The sequence below is a fragment of the Sturnus vulgaris genome, chromosome W, assembly GCF_052056855.1.
Source record: "Sturnus vulgaris isolate bStuVul1 chromosome W, bStuVul1.hap1, whole genome shotgun sequence".
NCBI classification, from domain to species: domain Eukaryota; kingdom Metazoa; phylum Chordata; class Aves; order Passeriformes; family Sturnidae; genus Sturnus; species Sturnus vulgaris.
In genome coordinates this window covers 46207514-46234624 of record NC_142282.1, presented here as the reverse complement: position 1 = coordinate 46234624, position 27111 = coordinate 46207514, and the positions used below count along the sequence as shown (strand labels likewise).

Genomic DNA, 27111 nt, shown 5'->3' with positions numbered 1-27111 from the left:
CTCTATGGGCTGAGGGGAGGCAAAAGCACCGACACGTCTCCATTGACATGGTCACAGGTGAGGGGAAAAGTCAGAGGGGTGAGGGAGGGTGAATAAAGGGATGAAGGATGATGGATGGAGGAGAGATGGAGGGGTCAAGCAATGGAAGAACATGTGGGTGAGTGAAGGGTACAGAGAGGTACAGGAATGAGTGGATGGAGGATGGAGAAACTGATGGCTGGACGATGGATGAAGGGCTCCTGAACTGGATGGTTGGTTGATTGCTGGAGGTATGGATAGAGGGATGGATGCATGGATGTATGTATGGATGGACGGAAATATGGATGGATGAACAGATGAATGCATGGATGATGGATGAATGATGTATGGATAATGGATGGATGGATGGATGCATGAATGGATGGATGAGTGGCTGAGCTCATGGCTGGTTCGTGCCCTGGTTGAAGGAGGGGGTAAATGGAGGAGGGAGGAGAATAGATGGAGGAATGGAATTAAGGACTTGAAGTTAAAAGGATGGATAATGGATGGATGTCAGATTGATGATAGATAATGGATACATTAAGATGGATGGTGAACTATGAGTGTTGGGGCAATTTGGTGGAGGTTTGATGTATCAGGTCAGCAGTTGGTGATTGGATGATCCAATGGAAGAAGAGGTTAAAGAATTAGTTGATGGAAAAGGTGCATAGAAAGAAACATGATCGGATGGATGGGTGGATGGATGGATATTTGGATAGACACACGGATTCTCATACACATCATCATCGTGTCTCCATTGCAGCCACAGCCACGACAGAAGAGCCACAACCTGAGGACCCCAAAGCCCCCCCAACTGAGACCACTCCATCTGAGACCCCCATGGCACGGGCAGTGATGGGAGAACTGAGGGTCTCCAGCATCACCCCAGAATCTATGGGGCTGCCAGAGTGGAGCGTCCCCAAGGGCTCCTTTGGCTCCTTCACACTGCAGTACCGGGATGCCCAGGGCCAGCCCCAGGCCCTGCCCATCGATGGTGAGTCCCGCTTGGTGACGGTGCCGGGGCTGCCCCTGTCCCACCGGTACCGCTTCCACCTCTATGGGCTGAGGGGAGGCAAAAGGACCGACCACGTCTCCAGTGAGGCCACCACTAGTGAGGGACTGAGGGGATTCCCCCAGGACCCCGCTGGGAATGGAGCTGGAGTGGGGACAGGGCTGGGAGTGGGGCCCAGGGGCAGCTCGGAGGGCACTGAGGACTTGGGGATTCAGGGGAAAGTGAGACCAGGGATTGGAGGGGAGTGGAGATTTGGGGGAGTGTAACTCCTGGACGGACTCTGATCACCTGGGGACTGGGAGGAACTGGGATAAGCTAAGGGGGACCGGTTGGAAATGGGGTCTGGGGTCACGTGTGGCTTGGGCAAAACTGCGTGGAACTGGGGCAAACTGGGGCTGGGGTGGAGCTGAGGACTGGGAAAGACTGGGAGAAACTGGGCACTGGGGAGAATTTGGGGGGTACTGGGGGTGAACTGGGAGGGACTTGGGGAAACTGGAGGAATATGAGGGATTCGTTATTGGGGTGGCCGGGAACAGTTTTGGGGGGATTGGGACAGCTCAGGGACCAGGGACAACAGTGGGATTAGAGGGGGACTGGGAGCAACTGGGGCTGAGGATACTTGGGAGAACTGGGCAAAACTGGGAGCTGGGGGTTGTAGGAATCTCTGCTTTGGGACGGTCAGGACAAACTCAGGCGCTCCTTTTATTCTGGTCTTAAAGTTTGCAGTTTATTTCGTAGGGCGTGGGTATATATAAGGCCCTGCTAGGAACTGCAGCCGCAGCTCAGAGCAGGGCGGAGAGAGGGATAAAATGAGAGTAAGAAAAAGGAACTTAAGAAAGTAAGAACGAAGAGAGTAAGAGCATAAGAGGGTAAGAGCATAAGAGAGTAAGAGCATAAGAGAGGGATTTTCCCGTTTACAATACATTAAATCTTCTATGTTGAATATTCTAATTTCCACTAACCAATCTAATACAAGATACAAATTCTCTAACATTTGCATGCAACCTATAGGAATCACTATATTACCATGTTTTGCTGCTTTTCTTATCTTTAAATTTTATCTGGGACCCTTCCTGCCATGCCTAGGGAGGATGTCTGTTTGCTCTTTGGTATTTGCAGCATCTAACATTATCTAAACAAAGGGGCCTTCAGGCATTCAGTTGCTTTCGGCCACACAGTCGAAAATTGCTACCATTTCTATTTCGCTCATATTTTCTATATTCTCAAAGTCTTTTGCTAAGCACTCGTATTTATAAAGTTTCCCTAATTCATCCTTCCCAACAGGGGGTAGCCAGAGGACTGGGGGGAACTGGAGATTAGGGGCAATGTAGCACTGGGAGCAACTGGCAGGAGAACTGGGGGAACTGGAGGAATTGGGGACAACTTGGGACAACTGGGGGATTTGGGAAACTGGGGGAACTGGGCCTGTGAGGAACTGGAGGGAACTGGGGACTGGGGGAACTGGAGGAACTGGGGATAACTGGGAGGTTTGGAGAACTGGGGAGAAACAAGAGACTGGGGTGAACTGATGGCAACTGAGGGCTCTGAGGCCTGGGGGTAACTGGAGGGAACTGGGGACTGAAGGGACTGGTGGAGATCGAGGCGAACTGGGAATGGGGGGGAAATTGGAGAATGAGGCGAAACTGAGTCAGGGGGGAATTGGGGTGGAGCTGGGGACTGGAGAGGACTGGGGAAACTGGGAAGAACTCAGGGGACTGGGAGGTCCTGGAGGAAACAGGTCTGGCAGGCATTGGGGGAAACTGGGGGCTGAGGGTGACTGGGGGGGTCTTTGAGGGAAAATTTGGGGGAGTTGGGCCATGTCCATCGGGCACGGTGTGAGGGCAGGGCTGGGGGGGCCCATGGGAGGGTTTGGGGTGTGGGGCTGGGGAGTTTGGGGTGACCACAGTGGTTTTTGGGGTATCAGAAGGGGATTTGGGGCTGTTGTAGATGTCAGCAGTGTGTCCTTCCCCAGGTGGCCCAGGGACCCTGTGGGTGGGCTCGGTGTGGCCCCGCAGTGCCCGGATGCACTGGGACCCCCCCCGCGCCCCCCCCCAGATGGCTACGAGCTGGAGTACGGCCCCCCCGGGGGGTCCCAGCAGGTAACGACCCCCCAAAAGGAACCTAAAAACCCCGGGTGTCCCCCAATATCTGCTTAGGACCCCAAAAACACCTCGGGGTATCCCATTACCCTCCTTTGGTAATGGCACCCCAATACAGCTTTGGGGGACCCCAATAATCCCTTTGATACCCCAATACCCCCCTGGGAACCCCGCTGTCCCCATTGGGGTATCCCAAAACCCCCCGTTCCCGCCAGACCCTGTGGCTGCCCCCCGAGGCGACACCGCAGCAGCTGTGGGGGCTGGAGCCGGCGGGACGCTATGGGGTGCGGCCGTGGGGCCGAGGGGGACACCCCAAAAGTGCCCCCCTGGAGGCCACCTTTGACACTCGTGAGTGGGGGGAGCTATGGGGGAGGGAGGGGCACCTGGACCCCCAAAAATGGGAGTAGGGTTATTGGGGGAAGTGGGGGGTATTTGGGTTTATTTAGTATTATTTGGGGTTTTGGGGGTTAATTGGGGTTATTTGGGGGTTATTTGAGGTTTAGGGAGTGATTTGGCGGTTATTTTGGGGTTTTGGGGGTTATTTGGGGTTTCTGGGGTTATTTGGGATTTTGAGAGTCATTTGGGGGTTATTTGGGGCCCTTTTTTGGTGGGACTGTGTCCTTTGAGGGGGGACAGCTGTACCCCTGGGTGCTTTTTTGGGAGATCTGTGTCTTTTGGGGGGACAGCTCCACCCCTGGATCATCTGAGGGGGTCTCAGATCCTGGGGGTGTCACCCAGACCCCCAAATTTCGGATGGAGGCATTGGGGGGTGCCTGTGTCATTTTGGGGAGGGGTCACCCCTGAATTCCCAGAAACTTTTTGGGGTGTCTGAGGTGACCCCAATGCCCACCCCCAGCCCCACTCCCGCACCCCCATCCCCGGGACTGCGCCGAGGAGCAGCGGAACGGGCCGGGACCCTCCTGGGACACCCTCATCTTCCTCGGGGGGGACCCGGCCCGGCCCCTCCGCGTCTTCTGTGACATGGACACGGACGGCGGCGGCTGGCTGGTGCGACTGGGAACACTGGGAGCAATGCTGGGGGGGTCCTACAGGGCTTTAGAGGAGGATTTATGGCGGTTTTTTGGGGGGAAATGAGGGGGTTTGGGGGCAATTGGGGGTCCTGCAGGGGGTGTTGGGGAGGTTGAGGGGTGCTGGGGGGCACTGAGAGGGCACTTTGGGATACTGGGAGGGGGTGGGGGGTTCTACAGGGTTTATGGAGGGGAAATGAGGGGGTTTGGGGTAATTGGGGGGGTCCTGCAGGGGGTGTTGGAGGGCATTGGCGAGGTTGAGGGGTGCTGGAAAGGCACTGGGAGGGGACTGGGGGGCACTGGGAGGGACTGGAGGGGTTCTCTAGGGTTTATGGGATGGAAATTGGGGTTTGGGGGATCAGAGGGGTTTTGGGGTACCCCTGACCTCCCCCCTCCCCAGGTTTTCCACGCCGCCAGGACGGAGGCACCGATTTTTGGAGGGGGTGGGACTCGTACCCCCGCGGCTTCGGCAACGTCAGCGGCGAATTCTGGCTCGGTCAGGGGGGGCCCTGAGGATTTTGGGGGGCCTGGGGATTTTGGGGGGGGACCTATAAAAAAATCTGAGGGGACTGGGAGGCACTCCCAGGGTTTGGGGGAACTTTGAGGAGAGCCCTGGGGCGGCAGCAGGGGGTACTCGATGGGACCCCAAAATTTGGGGGATCCCCAGGGGTCCGAGTGGGGAACTCGTAGGATTCAGGGGGCGTCCCCCCAAATATTCAGATCTGGTTTTGGGGTCCGGGAAGGATTTGAGGGGGTGTCCAGGAGTTCAGGGGGCACTTTTGGGGTCCCCAGGAGTTTGGGGGTCCCCAATATTTCAGGGGGAGCATTGCGGGGTGGACGGGGGAACGCGAGGGGACCCCGCAGGAGTCCTGGGGGTACCGGAGGATTTTTGGGGTGCAGGGAACGAGGCGTTGCACGAGCAGACGGCCGCGACCCCCACGGAGCTGCGCGTGGACCTGCGGGCCGGTCGCGACTCGGCCTTCGCGATCTATCGCGACTTCGCCGTGGGCAGCGCCTAGGAGCGGTACCGGCTCCGCGTGGGAGCGTTCAGCGGCACCGCCGGTGCCGGGGGGGGCGGGGGGGTTTGGGGTGGAATTTTTGGGAGTCCTGATGGGATTTGGGATCCAAGGGGGGTTTGGGGGTTCACTGGATGGCAGAGAACTATGGGGTCGCTGGTGGGTTTTGGGGTCCCTGGGGGTGCCTGGTGGTTTTGGGGTTTCTGGTGGGTTTGGGGGTGCCTGATAAGTTTTGGGGTCCTTGGGGTATTTGGGGGTTTCTGCTGACTTTTGGTGGTTCCTGGTGGGTTTGGGGATCCCTGGGGGTCTCTGGTAAGTTTTGGGGTCCCTGGGTTGTTTTGGGAGTCCCTGGTGGGTTTTGGGGTCCCTGGTGGTTTAGGGGAATTCTGTGGGGTCCTGATGGGATTTGGGATCCCCTGGGGGTTTGGGGTTCATTGGTTGGCAGGGGGCTGTGGGGCCCTTGGTGGGTTTTGGGGTCCCTGGTGGGTTTTGAGAATCTCTGGTGGGTTTTGGGGTCCCTGGGGGTATTGGGGTTTCTGGTGGGTTTTGGTGGCTCCTGCTGAGTTTGGGGGTCCCTGACATGTCCCCCCACAGGAGATGCCCTCTCCGACCACTCAGACAGCCCCTTCTCCACACAGGACCGGGACTCCCGGGACCCTCGGGACCCCTCGGGCCGCTCCCCCGCCCCGCGGCCTCCGGGGCAGCCTGGTGGTAGCGAAACTGCCACTATGCCAACCTGAACGGGCTCTACGGGACCCCCCGGGACCACCAGGTACCCACCTGGGCCGGGGGGGCACGGGGTGAGGGATTGGGGGGGTCTGGGGGGGATTTCGGGGGGTCTAGAGGGTACTTAAGGGGGTATGGGGAGATATGGAGGAGATTTGGGGGGGTCTGGAGGAGATTTGGGGGAGTCTGAAGGGGATTTTGGGGGAGTCTGGAGGGGATCTGGGGGCGCTTTGCAAGGGGCTTTGGGTATTTTAAGGGGGCTAGGGGAGGTCTAGGGTGGGCTATAGGACTATGGGGGGGTCTGGGGGTGTATGAGGGAATCTTTGGGAGGGTCCATGGGATTCTCTAAGGGTCCATAGGGGTCTGTGGAAAAAGGGTCTGTGGGATCTATAGAGCCTGTGTGGTCCTGTAGGGCCTGTGGGGATCTCTATGGTCTCTGGGGTGTCTATGGGATCCCTAAGGGTCCATGAGTGCCCATAGGAATCTGGGGGGCGTCTGTGGGGTCTCTATGGGGATTTATGGGGGTCTCTGGAACTCTCCAAGGGTTCTGACCCCCCAGCTCCCCCACAGGGCATCCACTGGTTCCCCTGGAAAGGCTTCAACGTCTCCATCCCCTTCACCGAGATGAAGCTGTGGCCACAGCGTGGCTGAGGGGGCTGGAGGGGGGTCCCAGAGTTTGGGGGGGTCCCCTGTGGGGGTCCCAGATGGGATTTGGGGAGGTTCAAAGGTGAAACTTTTATGGGTGGGTAATAAAAGCTGATGGTGGCTCTCCTGTCCTGGGGTGAAGCAGTGTCAGGCTGAGGTCAAGGTCATCCACCAAGTCCAGTGTGGCTCCAAATGGTCCTTGTGGTTCTGGTCCCAGTGTCACTTGGAGTGCTGGACCCCATCCCTCACTGGCCCTGGACATGCTGAGATGTTCCCAGCCTGGCCAACACGAACATTTCCGTGGCAAATGGGAACATTTTGCATCTAGAGGCTCAGCATGGCCTCGTTTGTCTCCCTGGAGATGCACACAGCGATCACAAGAGACAGAAAACCACGAGGCCACCCAGTGGCACAGAGCCCACGCTGAAAGGCTCCTGCCTTGGGATAAGAACGGGGAGAAGTCTCTCCCTGATCACTGGCCAAACACACTCCATGTAGGAGAATGACCTGAAGTTATTGCCCAGAAAATCAGAGGATATTGAGAAGTAAAATTACAAGCACCTTTCCCCCATCCTTTCTCCTTCCTGAGCTCTCCCTCCTCCCCACACGATGACCATTGTGTCTCCAGGGACACGAAAACGAAACCAAAAATAGTTTTATTTAAAACAGAATGTTTAAATTGCAGTAGAAAATACAGCACCAGAAGTCAAATCTGGACTTTAGATACAAAAGGACCCAGATGAACACGAGGCCCTGGCTCTTTTCCTTTCCCTGCCCACAAATCCATGCCTGGGGAGCTGACAGGAGCCCAGCACAGGCAGAGGGAGCCTTCCCAGGGGCTGCACATCCAAAGCCTTGGGAGCGCCTGGGTCACCCCAAACCTCACCTGTCCCACTGGCACCTGCAGCTCTGGGCACTCTCCAAAACGCTGCATCAGACACCGGGCCTGGAATGTCCCGGGTTTAACCACACACCTGCGGGAAGCACAAAACATTCCGGCTTTAGGGTCGGCCTGAGCAGAGCTCCGGGCTCAGAGCCCGGCCCGGGGACTCGATGGCACCGCGGGCAAAAGCTGCGCTGCCGGAGGGAGGGAGGGAGGGATGGCCGGGCCTCAGAGTAATTCTAGAGCTAAAGCGGTGAGAGACATCAGCTCGCCTCAGATAATACATGCCAGCGCTCATCCCGGGCCGGCCAGCGCCTCCTCCTCCTCCTCCTCCCCTTCCTTCCGCAGCCCCGGCACCGGCACCCACACAGAGGATCCCCCCCGTTCCCCGCTATCCCCCCGTTCCCCGCTCTCCCCCCGTTCCCCCGGTCCCGTCCCGCACCACGCGGCCGCTCCCCAGGATCATCCGCCCGCGCTGCGCCGGGAGGAGGAGCCACCGCCAGGATCCGCTTCCGGGCCGTGCCCGCCTTGCCCTGGATTCACCCTCATCTCCCCCGCCTCCATCCCCATCCCCCTCCACTCTCGTGGCATCCTTCTCCACCCCAGCCGGCTCCATCCCCTCTGCCTCCATCCTGGGATCACTGATAAAAGATCCGCGTTAATCACAAAAGTATTGGGGTTTGTATAAACCAGAATACTAAGCTCTGAAGTGAAGCATGGACACTAGATAAAATAAATTATATGATCAAATAGTTCTGTTTAAAATCACCTTGTTATATTATGCTATGTTTTCCAAGTAAGTTGCATCGACTACCAGCTTGCAATATCAGTCTTCCCGATAGCCCTTCCTGCCTTTGTTTGATCACTGCTGCCAATCTCAAGGACCAGACTTCCAGATTTCACTGGTGGTTATCTACAAGGACCAGACGATTATCTGTGAGACTGACTATCTCCGGAGAGTTTGTGAATTGGGACAAGGATGTTTATTCGACCACCACTGCTTACCTGGTGTTATGAATGATGTTCTATTTTTCCAATTTATCAAGCAACAAGATTAAATTTAATAGTAAATTTTTAAATAGTAACAAAATGAATACAATCAAAGTATTGGAGATGACAATTAAAGTATTGGAGATTAATACAATCAAAGTGCATATATTTAAGAATATACAAAATTTGGCAGTAAGTAATTTAGTATAATTGACGTTTGTATAAACCATAAGCAAAACCGACCAGGGAGGGGGGAGGGGCCCCCTCCAACCGGGGGTACGGGGAGTGGCTCGCCATTCCTCACGTACCAAAGCATCCAGGCTAACAATCCCACTTATATACTGTAGGCTACAGGAGTTTCCAGAAAACTCCTCCTAGTTTCTATTCCTAAAATGTGTGTCACTGTGTGTATGGCGCATGCTCTACTAATGGGTTAGGGGGTCTCTCATCCTTTTGAGGGTCTTATTTCTGATGAAGGCTCATCATCTTCATCAATGACCGAGGTGTGACCTGCAGGTAGCGCAGGCGCACTATGTGACTGAGCAGATGTTTTCCATAGCAAGACTTTAATTGAGTCCCATGCTTGGAATCATCCCATTTTGGCCCATTTCAAGGTCAAAACTTTCTATTTCTAGATGCTGCTTGTCAGACCTACGTCCTTCTTCTATTCTTGTTTGACTTTCTTCCAACCTCCTTCTTTGACTCCCAACATCTGGAAGATGTCCTGTGTCCTGTCTCACCCATTTCCCCCCTCACTCTGTAACAATTGTCTTCTATTGATCTAAATACAATTTTGTTAATATAGTTACAATTTAATTAGCACGAATCACATTTATCACAATACTATTATAAAAAGAAAAGCATAATTATATTTTTATTATTTAATTAATTTGCAATTAAAATTATAAATTTATACGGCTTTTTTATGTTTTAGGATGTCAGTCCCAGGTGAGTGATGTCAGACATGGTGAGGCTGGGGGTGAGGAGCAGGTTGTCCAAACAGGGTCAGCCTGCAAGGGGCTCATTCTTCTGCATGCCCAGACCTCCTAAGGAGACATTCAGCATCAAGATCACTTGGGGAATGCTTCTATCACCTCTGCAATGAACTGAAAATTAAAACAATACTCACATGATTAAAGAAAATGAAAATCATCAGGTGCACTTTGAAATCTTCCTCCTTAAAAGAACTACAAACTGACTCCAATGAGCTGCCCTGGAGACTTGAAGACAGTGAAAGGAAGACAAGGTGCTCCTGAGGACTTTCTGTATTTTAATGATCCCCACGGTGGATTTGGGGCTGAGTCCAGGACCCTCAGGCACTGAGAGAAGGTTGTAGAAGCTGCTCAAGGAGTCAGAAGCAAAACTCCAAGTCCCTTGGAGCATCACTGGCCCCACTGAGGGCAGGGACTGATTAAAATGTGGGGAATCATGGAACCCAGCAGACCGTTGTGACACAGCAATGTCACATGGAACCAATGGTCCATTGTGACAATCCAGACCCAAGGAGACCATGGTGACACTATGGGACCTTATGGATCCAAGGGGCCATTGTGACACTGAAGAACTTCATGGAACCCAGGGTCCAGTGTGACACAGTGGTGCCTCATTGGAACAAAGGAACCATTGTTGACAGCACAGAAACTCATGGAACCAAGGGGCTGTGGTGACACAGCAGGGCCACATGGAACCAAGGACACCATTAGGAACCTAATGGAACCAAGAATCCACTATGACACTGCAGAAACAAGGAGACCATTGTGACACTCTGGAAGCTCATGGAACCAAGCAGCCATTGTGACACTCCAAGGCCTCGTTGAACCAGGGAGACCATTGTGACACTCCAGAACCTCATGGGACCAAGATTCCATTGTTATACAGTGGGGCTTCATGGAACCAAGGAGCCACTGAGACACAGCAGGGCCACATGGAACCAGTGGTCCATAGTGATAATGTGGATCCAGGGAGACCATGGTGATACCACAGAACCTCATAGAACTCAAGAGACCAGTGTGACACTCACTGGATTAAAGCACATAGTTGATAGGACAGAATCTCATGGAAACTCTGGGACACTGTGGCACTGCAGAGCCTCATGGAACCAAGCAGCCATTTTCACACTGCAGACCCAAGGAGAGCATTGTGACAGTCCAAAACCTCATGGAACTGAGGGGCCATTGTTCTACAGCGAGGCCTCATGGAACCAAGGGGCAATGGTGACACTGTGGGGCCCATGGAACCAAATATTCATTGTGACACTGCAGGGCTGCTTTAACCAATTTTCCATTGTGATACTGCAGATCCAAGAGACCGTGGTGACACTATGGCAGTTCATGGAACCAAGGGGCTGTTGTGACACACCAAGGCCTCGTGGAACCAAGGAGAGCATTGTGGCAGTGCAGAACCAAGGAGGCCATTTTAACAGTACAGATCCAAATAGGACCAAGGGTCCATTGTTATACAGCAGGGCCCCATGGAACCAAGGGGCCATTGGGAAACTGTGCAAGGGCCATAATGGAGACAAAGACTCCACTGATACTGAAACCCACAGGATAGAAACTTATGAACATAGTTTTGAATATCTGAAAACAGATATTCTTTATTACATCATGGTGATCACTGTGGCAAACTTTCCTCCATTCGAGTGCACTGAGCATCGAATGAACAGAGTATATATCAGACACACTGGTTACATACTCTTTAGCTATCCCCACTTCCTTTGAATTTATTGGACATAGTTGCACTCCTTATCACAAGTCCTTATATGGTTCTTTGGGGTCTGTCTTCAACATCCAGTGCCCTTTTCAGGGAGCTTCTTCTCAACCCCCACTTTTGAGTAAGGGCAATATTATTGTTTTGTATAACTTCTGCTTTATCAGCCTTGCAGAGCTGAGCTGGCATCCTCCTTGCATTTTGTGTGACTTCTGTTTGCCTCAGCTACATCCTTTATCTGTTTCTCCAAGGCTGTGCTGTTCTGTTCTCCTGTCCTTGACAAGAATAAATATTGTTTTTTTCTCCTGTCCTTGTCACAGTGCTCACCCCACATGAGGTGTGTCTGCAACCTCCTCCAACCCATGGGCTTGGGGTGGGCAAGTGTTCCTGAGGGAACAGGGATGGGACAGCTGGGCTGGATGACCCAAGGGATGTTCCATTCCATGTCACATCATGATCAGAAATTAAATGAGAGAAGCGAGGGGCAAGGGGAATAGGGAATTGATTTATTTTTTAAGAACATTTTTATTCAAAACAGCACCTACACATACAGAATCCTCTCCTGCCACAACATGGTTAAGTATTTTCTGCTGCTAGGAGATTTCCTGTGGATTTGCTTTTCTTCTGTGTATGGCCTTTGCTTTTTGCGGTTGCTTGGTTTGTGGGGTTTTTTGTTGTTACGAGTGGGTCTTGCTTTGTTTTTTTTTGTTTGGATTTGATTTTCCGTATTGAACTGCCTTTTTTTCTGATACATAAATTCTACCTTTTTTTTATGGCTTGGTTGACACCTGATGGCAAGAGAAATTTACTCAACTCAGTCATTTTGCCAAATTACATTTTGCAGTCACCATTAACTGGATGAGTTCACTCACAAACTCCCTACAACTTGGCAGCATCCACAAAGGAATTGAAAGTGCATTTCATGCCATTGTAGAGATAATAGAGATGTTCCACACTGGTAGTCAAGGGCTGGTCACTGAGGGATGTCACCAGGGAGTGGCTGCCAAGAGGACTCTGCCATGGATGACATTTGACCCTCACTGTTCAGTCAAATTCCCACCCACCCCATATTCCTCTCCTGCAGCCCAGCTCTCTCCAATCTGGCTCTGAGGAGAGCACAGCAGACCATGTCCCAGGCCTGGCTAAAGTCTGGGCACACAACATCCCCTTCTTTTCCCTCCCACAGGGGTTCTGCAATCCCTGCCTTGTGCTGCCAGGGCCTGGAACGTCTGCAGGAGGATTTGCCACCTGCCCTTCCCTGCTGAGCCTGACCAGTCTGTGACTGTCCCAGTGCCCCTCCCTGCCCTGTTTGCAGACTGGTTCCATGTCTGGCCTTCCCAAGTGCCCAGGACCCTCTGGGATGGCTCTGTCCTTTCCAAGGGGTTTGAGAGAGGTCTCACAGTGACACTGCCCAGCCTTCTCAACATCCTTAAAACCAAAAGCCTTTTCCACATCCCTCAATTCCTGGTCAGTGCCCAGAACACAGCACAACCCTGTCCAGGTCCTCAGGGTGGGTCAGAAGGGAGGCAGCTCTGATTTCTTCCCAAAAACCTAGCATTCCAATTGTCTTTCTATGCAGTCCTTAGCTGCCTTGAATTTTTTTTCCTGGAACATCCCTGCCAGAATGTTTCTCTCTATGCAATCCTAACCACAGCCCAGTAATGAATTCAGGTGTTTTCCCAGAGTGTAGTGGCCTCAAGGCACTGTTTGTGCCACCAGAACTGTGCCACCCCTGAGTGCTGATGATGGTGTTTGTCCTCAATCAGGTTCATCTCCCCACACACACACCATGCACTGCTGAAATCTCCTCAGTAGAGAGCAAACATGGCCTGCTGGCCTGGTCACTCGGTGTCCCTCCATGCAGGGACAAACAACCTCCTGCAGCTGGGGGAGAGGCCAGTGCTGGGTGTGGTGATTGCAGGGGCTGGTGTGGGACAATTGCCCTGGGGCACCTTCCCAGGCTGTGCCCAGAACAAAGACACAGCTCAGGCCCTGCCCTGCTGCTCCCTCAGGTCCATCCCAGGAGCTCTGGCTGTTCCAGGGCACTGCTGTGTGTCCCCTGCACACTGCCCCTCTGCCCCAGGCACTGGGCTTTGCTTGGCCAGGGCATTCCTGCAGCACATTCCTGACAGGAGCTCTGGAGGAGAGCAAAACCTTCCTGCCCTGCCCTCAGGTGATGCCCTTTGCTGATGGAGCTGCTGTGCTGGAGCCCAGCTGTGTCCCAGCAGTGCCCATGGCCTGTCCCTGCCTGTGGGCACAGCACGGACACGCAGCAGGACAGTGACCAAGCTGCCAGAGCACTGCGGCCTCACAGCCACAGAAGGGCTGGGAAGAAGAGGGGGGAGTTGGGAAGAGCAGATGTGGGAAGAGCCAGAGCCATTGTCCCTGGCTGTGCTGCTGTGCCGGGAGTCTCTTCCCTCTACTTCTGCCCACAGGCACTGCCCCTGCAGAGACAGAGAAGGGCTGAGGAAGGATCCTGGACACACAGGACAGGGCAGGCACTTGTTTTATTTAAATGCACAGGTGAAAGACCTCTTGCATGTCTTTGTGTTTCAAAAGAAAGGTAGATATTCATGTAGAAATGCAAAGAGAAACACAACAGTATTTTGTAAGAAACATTACAACAATAGAAAAAATGCCATAGAAAAAATGGACAAATACAGAAAAAAAAACCCCAGAGATTTTGGAGAGTTACATTATGAAGATTATGCAGCAGAAAAGTTTAATGCTTCAGAAAATACAGAGTCATCAATTTTCTCAGGGCATCCTTGAGCTCCTGCTTCCTCACGCGGTAGATGAGGGGGTTCAGGGCTGGAGGCACCACTGAGTACAGAACTGACACTGCCAGATCCAGGGAAGGGGAGGACATGGAGGGGGGCTTCAAGTAGGCAAGCACTGCAGTGCTGATGAACAGAGAGACCACAGCCAGGTGAAGGAGGCAGGTGGAAAAGGCTTTGTGCCATCCCTGCTCAGAGGGGATCCTCAGCACAGCCCTGAAGATCTGCACATAGGAGAAAACAATGAAGAAAAAACACCCGAGTACTACACAGACACTAACAGCAATGATCCCAAGTTCCCTGAGGTAGGATTTGGAGCAGGACAATTTGAGTATCTGGGGGATTTCACAGAAGAACTGGCCCAGGGCATTGCCCTGGCACAGGGGCAGGGAAAATGTATTGGCTGTGTGCAGCAGAGCATTGAGAAAGGCACTGGCCCAGGCAGCTGCTGCCATGTGGGCACAAGCTCTGCTGCTCAGCAGGGTCCCGTAGTGCAGGGGTTTGCAGATGGACACGTAGCGGTCGTAGCACATGATGGTCAGGAGGGAAATACTCTGCTGACATGAAGAACAGAAAGAAAAAGAGCTGTGCAGCACATCCTGCATAGGAGATGTGCCTGGTGTTCCACAGGGAATTGTGCATGGCTTTGGGGACAGTGGTGTAGATGGAGCCCAGGTCGCTGAGGGCCACGTTGAGCAGGAAGAAGAACATGGGGGTGTGCAGGTGGTGGCCGCAGGCTATGGCGCTGATGATGAGGCCGTTGGCCAGGAGGGCAGCCAGGGAGATGGCCAGGGAGAGGCAGAAGTGCAGGAGCTGCAGCTGCCGCATGTCTGCCAATGCCAGCAGGAGGAAGTGGCTGATGGAGCTGCTGTTGGACATTTCCTGTGTCTTGGCATGGGGATCTGTAAAAAAAATAATCATAGAATAGTTCAGTTTGGAGAGGATTTTAAATATCCCAACCCAGCTTGATGACACTTTCCCCCCACTGCCTGCCCAGGGCTCTGCTGCCTGGAGCTGTCCCTGCCAGCAGCTGCTTCCCCGTGCCCAGGGCTGGGCCCTGCCAGTGCTGCCAGAGCCCAGCCCAGCCCTGGGGGCTCAGCTCTGCCCTGCACACCCCTCCCAGCACAGGCACTGCCCAGGGCCAGCTCTGCCTTTGCAGGCTCTGATGGTATTCCCACAGCAACTCTGAGGAGGCTGGAAAAGTGACACTGATGCAGCCTGTGAGGGACCCTGTTCTGATTTCTGTCACTGCCTGGCTTATTTAAATCTCAGATAATTGTTTTAAAATTTTTCCCAACCTGAACTGAGATATGAATATCTATGTGCAATTTTCTATTCAGGCCACACAGGGCAATAGATTAAAAATGCAGGATTTCCCCTTTTATGAAACGCTCAATCGTGTGCTCCCTGTATTATCTATGTGGAAATATTCTGGAGTTAAATGTCATGCTGGGAGCAGCAGTCCTGAACAATGCAGCATCCTCACCACACAAGGAGAACACTTCCAAGCCTTACCAGCTGTCTCCTTCCACCCAGACCTTGTCCCCCAGTGCTGGGAGCAGCTCCCAGGGCTGGCTGAGAGCTGTCCCTGGCAGGCAGCAGAGTCCCTGCCCCAGCACAGCACCCTGGGCTGCAGGACCCTGCTCTGCACGACAGCCCTGGGCACCCCTGGCTGCTATGCACAAGAGATCATCAGAGAATGTACTCACAGAGTCTGCAGGCATTGGGATGTTCCAGCTTTAGGAGATCACTGCAGGAGCTGCAGCTGCATTGTCCTGCAGCCAGAGGCTTCCTGTGTCAAAGGCTGGGAGTGATTCTGCCCCAGTCACTTCTGAGCATCTTCCCAGCCCTGACTGACTGAAGCTCACTGTGCCTCTGTGCTGTGCCCGGGGTGGCTGCAGGCAGTGCCCCAGCCGTGCTGGGCTGGGAGAAGAGCTGCTCATGATGAGAAATGTATTTTTTAAGCTCTTCTTCGTTGCCAGGATCGCCTCCTGTGCCAGGAGCCTGGCCCGGCTCATCAGCACAGACACAGCACAAAGACCTTAATGACCCTCTTGGGGCGTTGGTGCTGTCTGCATCAGACTCAGTCCCTCAGAGTGTGCTTGAAAAACTTCTCAAGAACTCAAATTTTAATTGGGTCACTGAAGTTTCTTCAAGTTTTAATAGGTCCCACTGAGGGACAGGACTGAGAAAGTGTTCCCAGGTTCTAGTTAGAGCAGAACACTGGAGGCGCTGATGACAGGTGGGGACAAACAAGGGAAAGGTGTCTCTGATGCTGAGCACACCTGGATGTGTTTCAGGGATGCAAAGGACCAAGGGCTGAGCCCCAGCCCCGGGCAAGGCAGATCCTGTCCCTCCCTCATTGCTCAGGGCTCTTCCCGGGCCACTGGGCTCTGGGCATGTGCAATGCCAAGGGCAGCACCATGGGGCGGCCCCTGCCAGGCTGCAGAGCAGGGACAAGGAGGCAATGAGGCCCCAGCACAGCAAGGCTCACTTGTCCCCTGCTGGCCTCAGGCCCAGGGCCAGCCTGCATGGCCCAAGTGCTGCAGGAGTTGTCTCTGTCAGGGCCTTTCAGCTGCTGCCCATCCCTGTTCCCTCTGCAGCCCAGGCTGTCCTACGGTGTCCATGCCCTGCGCCTCTGTCCCTGCAGGCTGTCGTCATCCCCCGGCTGCCTCACCTCGCTGGCCCCTTCCTTTGCTGACAGGTCTGCGTCCTGCCTGCCTCTGCCTGCCCACACAGAGCCTTGGCCTTCATACCAAAAGGCTTCATTAAAGTTTTAGTGTGCCTGTGAACTTTCAGCAGAGGAACAAGGCATGCAGGGCCTGGTTTCCCAGCAGGGACTGTCCAAATAGAAGAAGTCATCTGGCTCAAAGGTGTAGTGACAGAAAAAACAAGGACTGAATAGGGAGCTTGGGGTGGGTTTTATAGAAATGTGTAAATTGTAATACACATGGAATGACTGAATATAAGCAACACACTTAGAGAATAATGTGTCCACGTAAGGTTAGGAGTTATCTCACATTGGACCTGAGGCCTGAAAAAAATGATGTCCTCTTTAACAGCAAATTAGTGTTAAGGAGTCTTATTCTGCTATTCTGGACAATTGGTGACAGCAGGGCCACACAGAACCAAGGAGTCAACTGTGACACTCTGGAACCTCAAGGAACAAAGGGGCCTTTTGACACTGTGGGAGCTCATGGAACTGAAATCCATTTTTCAGAGTGGGGCCACATGGAACCTTTGGTCCCTTGTGACACTGCAGATCCAAGGAGACCATTGTGGCACTGAGAAACCTCATGGAACCAATGGTCCATTGTGACACTGTGGGGCCACGTGGAACCAATGGTCCATTGTTATACTGCAGAACCAAGGAGGCCATGGTGACACTGTGGAACCTCCTGTAACCATGGGTGCATTGTGACACTCCAGAACCTCACAGAACCAAGGTGACCATGTTATACTACAGAACCTCATGGAACTAAGGGCCCATGGTGACATTGCAGAGCTGTTGCTGAGAGTATGAAAGCTCATGGAACCAGAAGCTCATTTTGACCAAGGGGCCATTGTGACACTGTGGATCCAAGGAGACCATTGTGACACTGAGGAACCTCATGGAACCAAGGGTCCATTGTTGCACTGTGGGAACTCATGGAACCAAAGGCCTATTATGACATTGCAGGGCCTCATGGAACAAGGGAGACTATTATGAAACAGAATCACAGAATGAATGAGGTTGGAAAAGATCTTTGAGATCATCTAGTCCAACCTATGACCTAACATCACCTCACCAACTTAACCATGGCATTGAGTGCTATGTCCAATCATTTTTTAAATGCCTCCAGATTTGGTGACTCCAGCACCTCCCTGGGCAGAAGATTCCAGTGCCCCATCACTCTTTCAGTGAAGAATTTTTTCCTGATGTCAATCTTAAAGTACCCCTGGCTCATCTTCAGACTGTGTCCTCTCATTCTGTCAGTGGTTTCCTGGGAGAAGAGACCGAACCCCACCTGATTACAACCTCTGTTCAGGTGGTTGTAGAGTCTCACTGGAGACCATTGTAGCCATTGGGGCCATTGTAGCATGGCAGGGCCTCATGGAATCGAGGGGACCACAGTGACAGTGTGAGGCTCTGTGGGACAAAGGGGCCATTCTGACACCGTGGAACCAAGAACTTTGTGACATTATGGGACACCATGGAACCAAAGGTGCATTGTGACAGCAGGGCATAATGGAAACATGGAGACCATTTCTACAATTTGAGGCTTTGTGAAATCAAAGGGCCGTTGTGGCATTTTAGGGCCTTATAAAACCCAGGAAATTATAGTGACACTGTGGGGCTCAATGCAACCAAGGGGTCATTGCGACACTGTGGGTTCCCATGGAATCATGGAGACTATTGTGACACTACAAGGCCTCATGGAAGCAAGGAACCATTGTGATACTATTGGGGTCTTGTGGGGCCTAGGGGTGATTGTGTCACTCTGTGGCACCATTGAACCAAGGAGTCCATTGTGACACTACAGGGCCCCATGGAACTAAGGATTCATGGAACAGTGCTGGACTCCATGGAACCAAAGGAATCCATTGTGACATTGTGGGCCCTCATGGAATCCTGGAGACCATGATGACACTTTGAGGCCTCGTTGAATCAAGGGGCTCTGCAGGACCTTGTGCAACCAAGGAGACCCTTCTGCCATTGTGAGTCCCCATGGAACCAAGGGTCCATTGGGATACTGCAGTGTGGGAAATGCAGGCACGGAGAACTCTCAGGGCCTTGGGCATAGAGGCTCAGAGATTGAGATGGATACAAGGTTTGACCTAAGACCTTGAAGAAGGCTTAGAGAATTAGAGAATTAAAGTGAAACAGACATGAACAAAGAATATAAGTTTGTAGTTTAAGTAGAAATATGTTTTAAGCAAACAGAAATGAATATTATGTAAGCAAAGCAATATGTTAAGTAAGAGAGTAAAACATTTTAAAGTTTAGCAGTAGAACCTGTTGTAAAGTTAGTTAGAAGTTTAAGATCTATCAGGGTAAGTTTGTGAAGTGTTATATGATTGGCTGAAAAATTATGCATTGCAGCAAAGCCATGGGAAATAAAGCAATTAATGATTGGTGTAAAAATACACTAGCAAGTTTGTAGAAGTATTTGATTGCCTAAAACACTAACATAAGGCATTGTAACTAAGAATTAATGTCTCACCCTTCTATGACACTGATGCCATAAGGCAATAAACCATCTTTTACTAAGTCTCTCAGTTGTCCCATCTCGTAATATTTATATTCTCATACTGTGGTACCAAGGAGACTCCTGTGACACTGCAAGGCCTCATGGAAGAAAGGGGGGCCTATTGTGACACAACAGGGACTGGCCAAGGGGCCATTGTGACACTGCAGGACCTTATGGAATAATGGAGACCATTGTGTGCTCTGCAGGCTCATGGAACCAAGGAAATTGTGACACCAATTGTGGCATTGTGCAGTCCCATGGAACCAAGGAAAGCATTCTGACACTGCAAGGGCTGATGGGAGCAAGGGACCATTGTGACACTATGGAGGCCCATGGAAACAAGAGACCAGTGTGACACAGCTGAGCCTTATGGAACCAAGGATCCAATATGACACTACCATGGTGACACTGCAGGGCCCCATGGAATCATGGAGACCATTGTGACACTGTGGGGCCCATGGAACCAAAGGGCCATTGTGACCCTGCAGGGCCTCATGGAAAGATGGGGCCATTTTGACACTTCAGAAGAAAGGAGAACATGGAAACACTACAGGGCCTCATAGGAAAAAGAGAATGTGGAACAGGTCTGGTTGGCTTGGCCTCTCAGAGGCTGCCTGACAGGTCTGGCTGACCTTGGAATGTCAAGGACCACTGCTCATCAGCCCCTGGAGCACTCAGGCTCTGACCTTTTCTTCCTGTGGAAAAGAACCATCCTTCTCCTCCAGGTGTGTGGGGCCAATCCCCCTAAAAATTCCCAATATGTAAGGCTTTCTCCCAAACAATAGCTGCCAGGACAGACAGCTCTGGCCAGCCTTGGCCTCTGGTGGACACCTCTCATCTGTCCCTGAAAAAAGAGGAAACTGTACTTTCTCTCCTATACAAAAAAACAATCCTTCTTATCCAGGCACCCATGGCCAAAATATGATTTTGTTCCACAACTCCGTATAGACAAGGATTGCTCCCAGCAGAAACTTCCAGGAGAGACAAATGTGGCTGGTTTGGCATCACTGCCTCTCATCTACCACCAAAACACTGGGCTCTGTGCTTCCCTTCCGATGGAAAAGAAGCGTCCTTGTCCATGTGCCCATGGGCCAAAACTGAGACTCCACCTCACAAATTCTGTATATACAATGATTGCTTACAGGGAAAAGTAGCCAAGACAGACAGGACTGGCTAGCTTAGCCCTCTGGTGAGTTTCTTAAGACTATGAGGACAAGGTATTAATTTGACAACACCTTGACAAGGGGGGGCTTTGGGGCAGCAAAGGACAATATAGGGACAAAGGAGCTCTGTGCTCAGTGCAGTGGAGACTGAGGACAGCAGAGGAGAGCTCTGGGAGGGATTGAAGGGTGATTTCAGAGCTGGTGAATCCTTTTGACATAGCAGATGACAGCTGGAGAAAGAATTAATGTAAAGGGCACATGAAGAGGCCCAGACTGGACAAAAAGATAAAGCAATTCCTCTCTCAGGGCAGGGCTGGGTGCAGCACATCCCCTAGAAGGAGTCTGGAGCAGCCCAAGGCTCTGTGTGGGCAGGCAGAGGCAGGCAGGACGCAGACCTGTCAGCAAAGGAAGGGGCCAGCGAGGTGAGGCAGCCGGGGGATGACGACAGCCTGCAGGGACAGAGGCGCAGGGCATGGACACCGTAGGACAGCCTGGGCTGCAGAGGGAACAGGGATGGGCAGCAGCTGAAAGGCCCTGACAGAGACAACTCCTGCAGCACTTGGGCCATGCAGGCTGGCCCTGGGCCTGAGGCCAGCAGGGGACAAGTGAGCCTTGCTGTGCTGGGGCCTCATTGCCTCCTTGTCCCTGCTCTGCAGCCTGGCAGGGGCCGCCCCATGGTGCTGCCCTTGGCATTGCACATGCCCAGAGCCCAGTGGCCCGGGAAGAGCCCTGAGCAATGAGGAAGGGACAGGATCTGCCTTGCCCAGGGCTGGGGCTCAGCCCTTGGTCCTTTGCATTCCTGAAACACATCCAGGTGTGCTCAGCATCAGAGACACCTTTCCCTTGTTTGTCCCCACCTGTCATCAGTGCCTCGAGTGTTCTGCTCTAACTGGAACCTGCCTGTTGAAATTCAAAATGCAAGGAATTCTCAGAACACTGGGTCTGTAAGCTGAAGCTTAGAACTATGCATAGTTAAGTAAAGATAGGTTTAGCTTTAGAATTTAAGATATAGAAAAAAGAAAGGTAGTTACAAAGGGAACAAGAAGTTCTAGAGTGCAGCAATGTAAGTTTGTGTGTCGTGATATAATTGGCTAAGGCAGTTCACACTCTAGTATGAGTTAGTAAGACAAAATAACTTAGTATTGAATTAGAAATTTAAACATCTGTAATGACAGTGTTTTATTGCTTAATAAATACTTTAAAGACCTTGTAACCATAAGTCCTGTGACTTCTACGCCATGCTGTGACCATCTGTTAGACAAACTTATCCTTTCTGCCTGTATAGAAAATAAAAAAATTAAATCAAGCTTTCTGAAGCAACTCAGAAGTCCTGTCTCTCTGTTTCATTTGGAAAAAGAAAAAATTCAGACAAAAAAAGGTGATTTAAAAACAATAAGACCACTCAAAAAATATATCATAAAAAGAAAAAACTGATACTTTAAAAATTTAATGTAAGAACACTAAACCAGCACCTGGGGACACTTTCTTTGTCATGTCCCTCAGTGAGACCCATTAGAACTTGAGGAAACTTTGGACTTTGAATCTGACTTTGAATTATTCAGAGGTTTCTTTTCCTCCTTTACCCTATTTTTGCCTACCTGACATCATTTTCAGAAATTTCTGCTCTAATTCAACCCTTGGGAAACCTCAGTGGGACTCACTAAAAGTAAGAGAAACTTTGGAGTTTGAATCTGACTTTGAATTCTTGAGAGGTTTCTTCAACTCCCTCTCAGGGACTGACGTTCAGGGACTCAGCCCCAACCCCGAGAGGGTGATTAAAGTCCTTGTGCTGCGTCTGTGCTGCTGAGCTGGGCCAGGCTCCTGGCAAAGGCAGGACTGCAGAGAGAGAGCCAATATTTCCAAAATATTATTTGGAGCTCCTTGGCAGCACCAAAAGCACCACGGGGCTGACTGGGATCAAGCAAGTCCTGACAAACCATGGCTCTGCCTTGATTTCCCTCTGGTCTGGTGCAGTTCATTAGGAAGGTTTTCAACTCCAGATATGGAGAAATATTTCAAAGATCTTCTTAGAAATATCCATTCCTATTTTCAAGGCTGTATTTTATTACTGTTCTCTTTAGAGCAGAGGTAATTGCAGCATTCTGTGCTTGATGTTGATCCAGGGTCTCTCCTCAGGAGGTCTGGCAAAGAGGAGTTTTCTTTTTTCGTCAGAGCCATTTTTGGGACTACAGCTCCCATGATGCTTCGCAGTTCCCATAGAGTGCTATTCCAGCTGTGACTTCATCTCCCATCATGCACCACGCCCCACCGAGAGGCATTGTAGCTGCACCTACAACTCCCATGATGCTCCACGGCCCTATTAAACCGTATTATACCTGTGCCTACAAGTCCCATCATCCCCTGCGCCCCAGAGAACCCCGTTAGAAGGCCCCAACTGCCCTCCCGGACCCCGAATGGCCCCAGATTCTCCTCCCTGACCTCCCAAGTGCTCTCCTGGATCCCCAAGAGCTTTCCCAGGCCCCGAAGTGTCCATCACAGTCTCTCAATGCCCCTCTTAGTGCCCACTCAGGTCCCCCAAGTTTCCTCCAGACTCTAAAGTTCTGTCTAAATTCCCTCTCCAGACACAAAACTGCCTCAAATGTACCCCAGAAATGTCTCCATGAATCCCAAATGGGACCCTTTTATACTGAGAAAATGATTAAAAATATTACAATGGTACGAAAAATAGGAATAATAATCATAAAGCTGGAGAAATCCATAGCCAATAGTGGTCACTCATTAATGAAGGGAATTGTGTTACTTAGAATCAATGACCAAAAAAAATTTTTACGTTGCCAAAAATATAAGGATTTTTTATATAAATAGAAAATTAAGGCAATAAATATATAGAATAGTATTATTATGAAAAAAAATATATAAATTAATAATCTTTTTTTTGGCATGTCAGTCCCAGGTGGGTGATGTGAGACACGCTGAGGTTGGGGGTGAGGAGCAGGTTGTCCAAACAGGGTCATCCCTCAAGGGGCTCGTACTTCTGGGTGCCCAGACCTCCTAAGGAGACATTCAGCATCAAGACCATTTGGGGAATGCTTCAGTCATCTCTCCTCTAAAATGAAAAAAAAAAAAATACTGAGAGGAATGTTGAATTTGTCTTTACAAATGAGTTGTGGATCAGCCTGTAGATAAGGCTAGCACTGAGAGATAAAAGAAACAATGGGATGGATTCCACTGATTGATGAATGGAAAGAGATATTTGCCTTTACAAACAAACTGTAGGGCTGCTGATAAATGAAATTGGATATCGAAAGATGAAAGAAGCAACGGGGGGAAAACTATGAATTCTATAAGAATTAAAAATTAAAAGGGAGGGTTATACATTAGAGGGGAATTTCAGGTATCAGGCGTTCCGGGAAGTCTGTGCCTCTCAAGTACCTCAGCCAATGGGGAAAGAGAGAGGGAAATGTGGCCGGGAAAATAGGATAAAAAGGAGGCTGCATCCTCCAAAAATTTGAGAGATCCCAGGGGAATGTCCCATGGCCTCTCCCTTTATTCGAATAAAGCAAAAAGGACTCCTCTGTCTCCTTTTTGGACATAAACCTCTGGTATTTGTGGATTAATTTTCCTGACAATACTCATGTGATTAAAAACACAAAAGTCATGAGGTGCACATTGAAATCCTTCCTGATTAACAAAACTCCAAATTGACTCCAAGCAGCTGCACAACCCCTGATAACTTGAAGACAACTGGAAGAAGAAAAGGAGCTCCTGAGGACTTTATGTATTTTTATGATCCTCATGGTGGATTTGGGGCTGAGTCCAGGACCCTCAGGCACTGAGAGAAAGTTGAAGAAGCTGCTCCAGGAGTCAGAAGCAAAACTCCCAGTCCCTTGGAGCATCACTGGCCCCACTGAGGGCAGGGAGTGCCAAAGGCTCCCCAGGGACTGGTGAGAGCAGATCCTTGAGGGCAGGATTGCAGGAGCCCAAGGCTGTGAGCAGGGAACTGCGATGCTGAGCAAGGCCTGGGCTGGGTGGAGGAAGCAGAAAGGCCAAGGCCTGAGCCCAGGCCTGGGCCAGCAGGGCCTGTCCCTCATGGGTGGCTCAGGGCTGTTCCTGGGGCAGTGGGATGGCAGGGGCAGCAAGGACAAATGTCATCAAGCTGCAAGCCCTGCCAGCCTCCTGAGGGAGGGCCGAGGCAGGAGCAAAGTGCAGCCCCTGCCAGGAAAGTTCCTTCTGTGGGGCTGCAGAGGCCCTGTCCGAGCCCAGGGCACAAAGGCCTGGGTGCCTCTGGCCCTGCCAGCCCTGCAGAGCCCTTGGCCATCTCTCCTGCAGGCTGTGCCCCCTGTGCGTGCTGCTCCTGTGCCCTGGCCGGCTGCACACGCCCATCTCGCTGTCCCCCCCAGCATTTCTCAGCCCAGCATTGCTGTGCCCTCCCTGGGCTCCCTGCACCCAGCGCTGCCGGCTCCTGGCACACAGAGCCATGGCATGGCCCAGCCTCACACTGGGACACCTCGGACACCAACATTCTGCCCTGGGAGGGACTTTTGTGTTTGCTCACCTCCAGGCTGAACCTTCCAGCCTGCACTTTGGGGAGGTTTCCTTCTCTTCTTTCTCCCAAGGAAAGCTCTGTCACCAGCTGTTCACAAACAGAGAAGGGCTGGTGGGAGATTTGGTGGTCAGAGACTGTTTGGGCTACAGTGACCATGAAATTATTGAGTTTTTAAATATTCTGTGAATGAAGGAGGGGCATCTACAAAACTTCTACGTTGGACTTAGAGAGAGCAGGATTTGGCCTATTCAGGATGCAGTTTTGGAGAGTACCAAATCAGGTACTGATTTTTTTTAAGGGAAACAGCCTTTAAAAAGCAAGGTTTCCCAGGAACAATGGAGAAAATTCAAGAAAGAAATCTGGAAGGAACTGCTTGTCCCTCTGTGCCAAAAAGTCAGATAGAAAGGAAAATGACTGGCCTGGTTGGGCATGGAGCTTTTCCAGGAACTCAGGGTTCAAAGAAGGTGAATCACCGTTGGACAGAGGGGGACAGGCAACTCAAGAAGTGTTTCAGGATGTCGATAAGTCATGCAGAAAGAAAACTAGAGAGGTGAAAGCTCTATTAGGATTTAACCTGGTTGCTTCTGTGATGGATAACAAAAATTATTTTAGAAATACATTAATGTCAAAAGAAGGGAAAAGGAGAACCTGTATTATTTATTAGGGGGGATATGGTTACCAAAGATGAGGAAACGGCTGAGATACTTAACCCATTCACTGCCTCAGTTTTCAACAATAGGACAGGTTGTCCTCAGGACAAGTGTTCTCCTGAGCTGGTAGATGGGGACAGGGAACAGAACAGACCCCCTGTAATCCAGGAGGAAGCAGCTGGGAACCTGCTGAGCCACTCAGATGCTCACTGGTGTCTCTGGGACCAGATGGGATCCATCCTAGGGGGATGAGGGAGCTGCTGCATGACCTCCCCAAGCTGCTCTCCATCATTTCTCATCAGTGCTGGCTCAGCAGGGAGGTGCCAGAGGACTGGAGGTGCCAATGTGAGTGCATCCCCAAGAAGGGCTGGAAGGAGGATCTGGGGAACTGCAGGCCTGTCAGCCTGACCTGAGTGCCTGGTGAGGTGATGGAACAGATCACCTTGAGTGCCATCACAGGGCATCTACAGGATGGCTGAGGGATCAGAGCCAGCCAGCGTGGATTTCAATATCTGCATTGATGATCTGGATGAGGGTGCTGAGACCACCATCAGCAAATATGCATATGGCACCAAGCTGGGTGTGAGTGTGGATGTGCTGGAGGATAGGAGGGCTCTGCAGAGGGACCTGGACAGGCTGGATCCAGGGCCCAAGTCCAACAAGGTGAGGTTTAACAAGACCAAGTGCTGGGTCCTGAACTTTGGCCACAACAACCCCTGCAGTGCTCCAGGCTGGGGACAGAGTGGCTGGACAGCAGCCAGGCAGAAAGGGACCTGGGGGCACTGATGGACAGCAGGCTGGACATGAGCCAGCAGTGTGCCCAGGTGGCCAAGAAGGCCAATGGCTCCTGGCCTGGATTAGGAATGGTGTGGCCAGCAGGAGCAGGGTAGTGATTCTTCCCCTGTGCTCAGCACTGGTGAGGCCACACCTCGAGTGCTGTGTCCAGTTCTGGGCCCCTCAATTTAGGAAGGACATGGAGGGGCTGGAGCGTGTCCAGAGAAGGGCAACAAGGCTGGTGAGTGGTCTGGAACACGAGTCCTGTGAGTTGTGGCTGAGGGAGCTGGGGATGTTTATCTTGGAGAAAAGGAGGACTTGAGGTGACCTTATGACTACAACTCCCTGAAAAGTGGTTTTAGTCAGGTCGGAGTTGGTCTCATTCTTCAGGCAACAATGACAGAATGAGAGGTCACAGTCTTAAGCTGCGCTAAGGGAAATATAGGTTGGGTATTAAGAAAGTATTTTTTACAGAAAGAGTGATGGATTACTGGAATGATCTGCCCAGGGGTTTGATGGGGTCACCATCTGGATGTGTTTAAAAACAGACTGGATATGGCACTCAGTGCCATGGTCTAGTTGAGGTGTTAAGGCAGGGGTTGGACTTGATGATCTTGAAGGACTCTTCCAACCCAGTGATTTTGTGAATCAGTCGTTCTGTGAATTCTCCAAGTCTTTCAGCTGAATTCTCTGTTCCTGTCCCTTCCCTGGGTCTCTGTTGCAAATGGAAGCTGCTGGTGCCTTTCTCACCTTTATCCCATTTTCTGAATACAGACAGATGTTCTTAGGTGTGTTAAGCAGGTGTTGCTCAATGTTTATGCAAAGCTTTTGTATTATCATGGAACCAAGGAGACCCATGTGACACTGTGGGACTTCATGGTAT

The 27111-nt window shown here is 51.4% G+C and overlaps 1 protein-coding gene, 1 long non-coding RNA gene and 1 other non-coding gene across 3 annotated transcripts; 1 reads left to right on the top strand and 2 right to left on the bottom strand.

The window, feature by feature from the left end:
• Positions 1-100: 100 nt before the first annotated feature.
• On the top strand, positions 101-5176 carry LOC148220246 (ficolin-1-like). The gene is made up of 4 exons (XM_088155802.1): positions 101-157; positions 991-1129; positions 4558-4653; positions 5058-5176. The coding sequence occupies exons 1-4, from the start codon at positions 101-103 to the stop codon at positions 5174-5176; spliced, it is 411 nt and encodes a 136-aa protein (XP_088011928.1).
• A 2008-nt stretch (positions 5177-7184) lies between these two features.
• Positions 7185-7921, bottom strand: LOC148220244 (uncharacterized). The gene is made up of 2 exons (XR_015799086.1): positions 7870-7921; positions 7185-7518 (listed from the first exon to the last, which is right to left on the bottom strand). It is a non-coding gene; the product is annotated as an uncharacterized LOC148220244 (long non-coding RNA).
• Positions 7650-7733, bottom strand: LOC148220245 (small nucleolar RNA SNORD45). The gene has a single exon (XR_015799179.1). It is a non-coding gene; the product is annotated as a small nucleolar RNA SNORD45 (small nucleolar RNA).
• Positions 7922-27111: the final 19190 nt, after the last annotated feature.

Bases quoted from the DNA above. Each gene is read 5' to 3' on its own strand.
- LOC148220246 (XM_088155802.1), top strand. From the start codon at position 101: ATGAAGGATGATGGATGGAGGAGAGATGGAGGGGTCAAGCAATGGAAG. The intron at 158-990 runs GTGAGTGAAGGG...GCCCAGGGCCAG, and splicing joins AGCAATGGAAGAACATGTGG to CCCCAGGCCCTGCCCATCGA. The intron at 4,654-5,057 runs GTCAGGGGGGGC...TTTGGGGTGCAG, and splicing joins CAGCGGCGAATTCTGGCTCG to GGAACGAGGCGTTGCACGAG.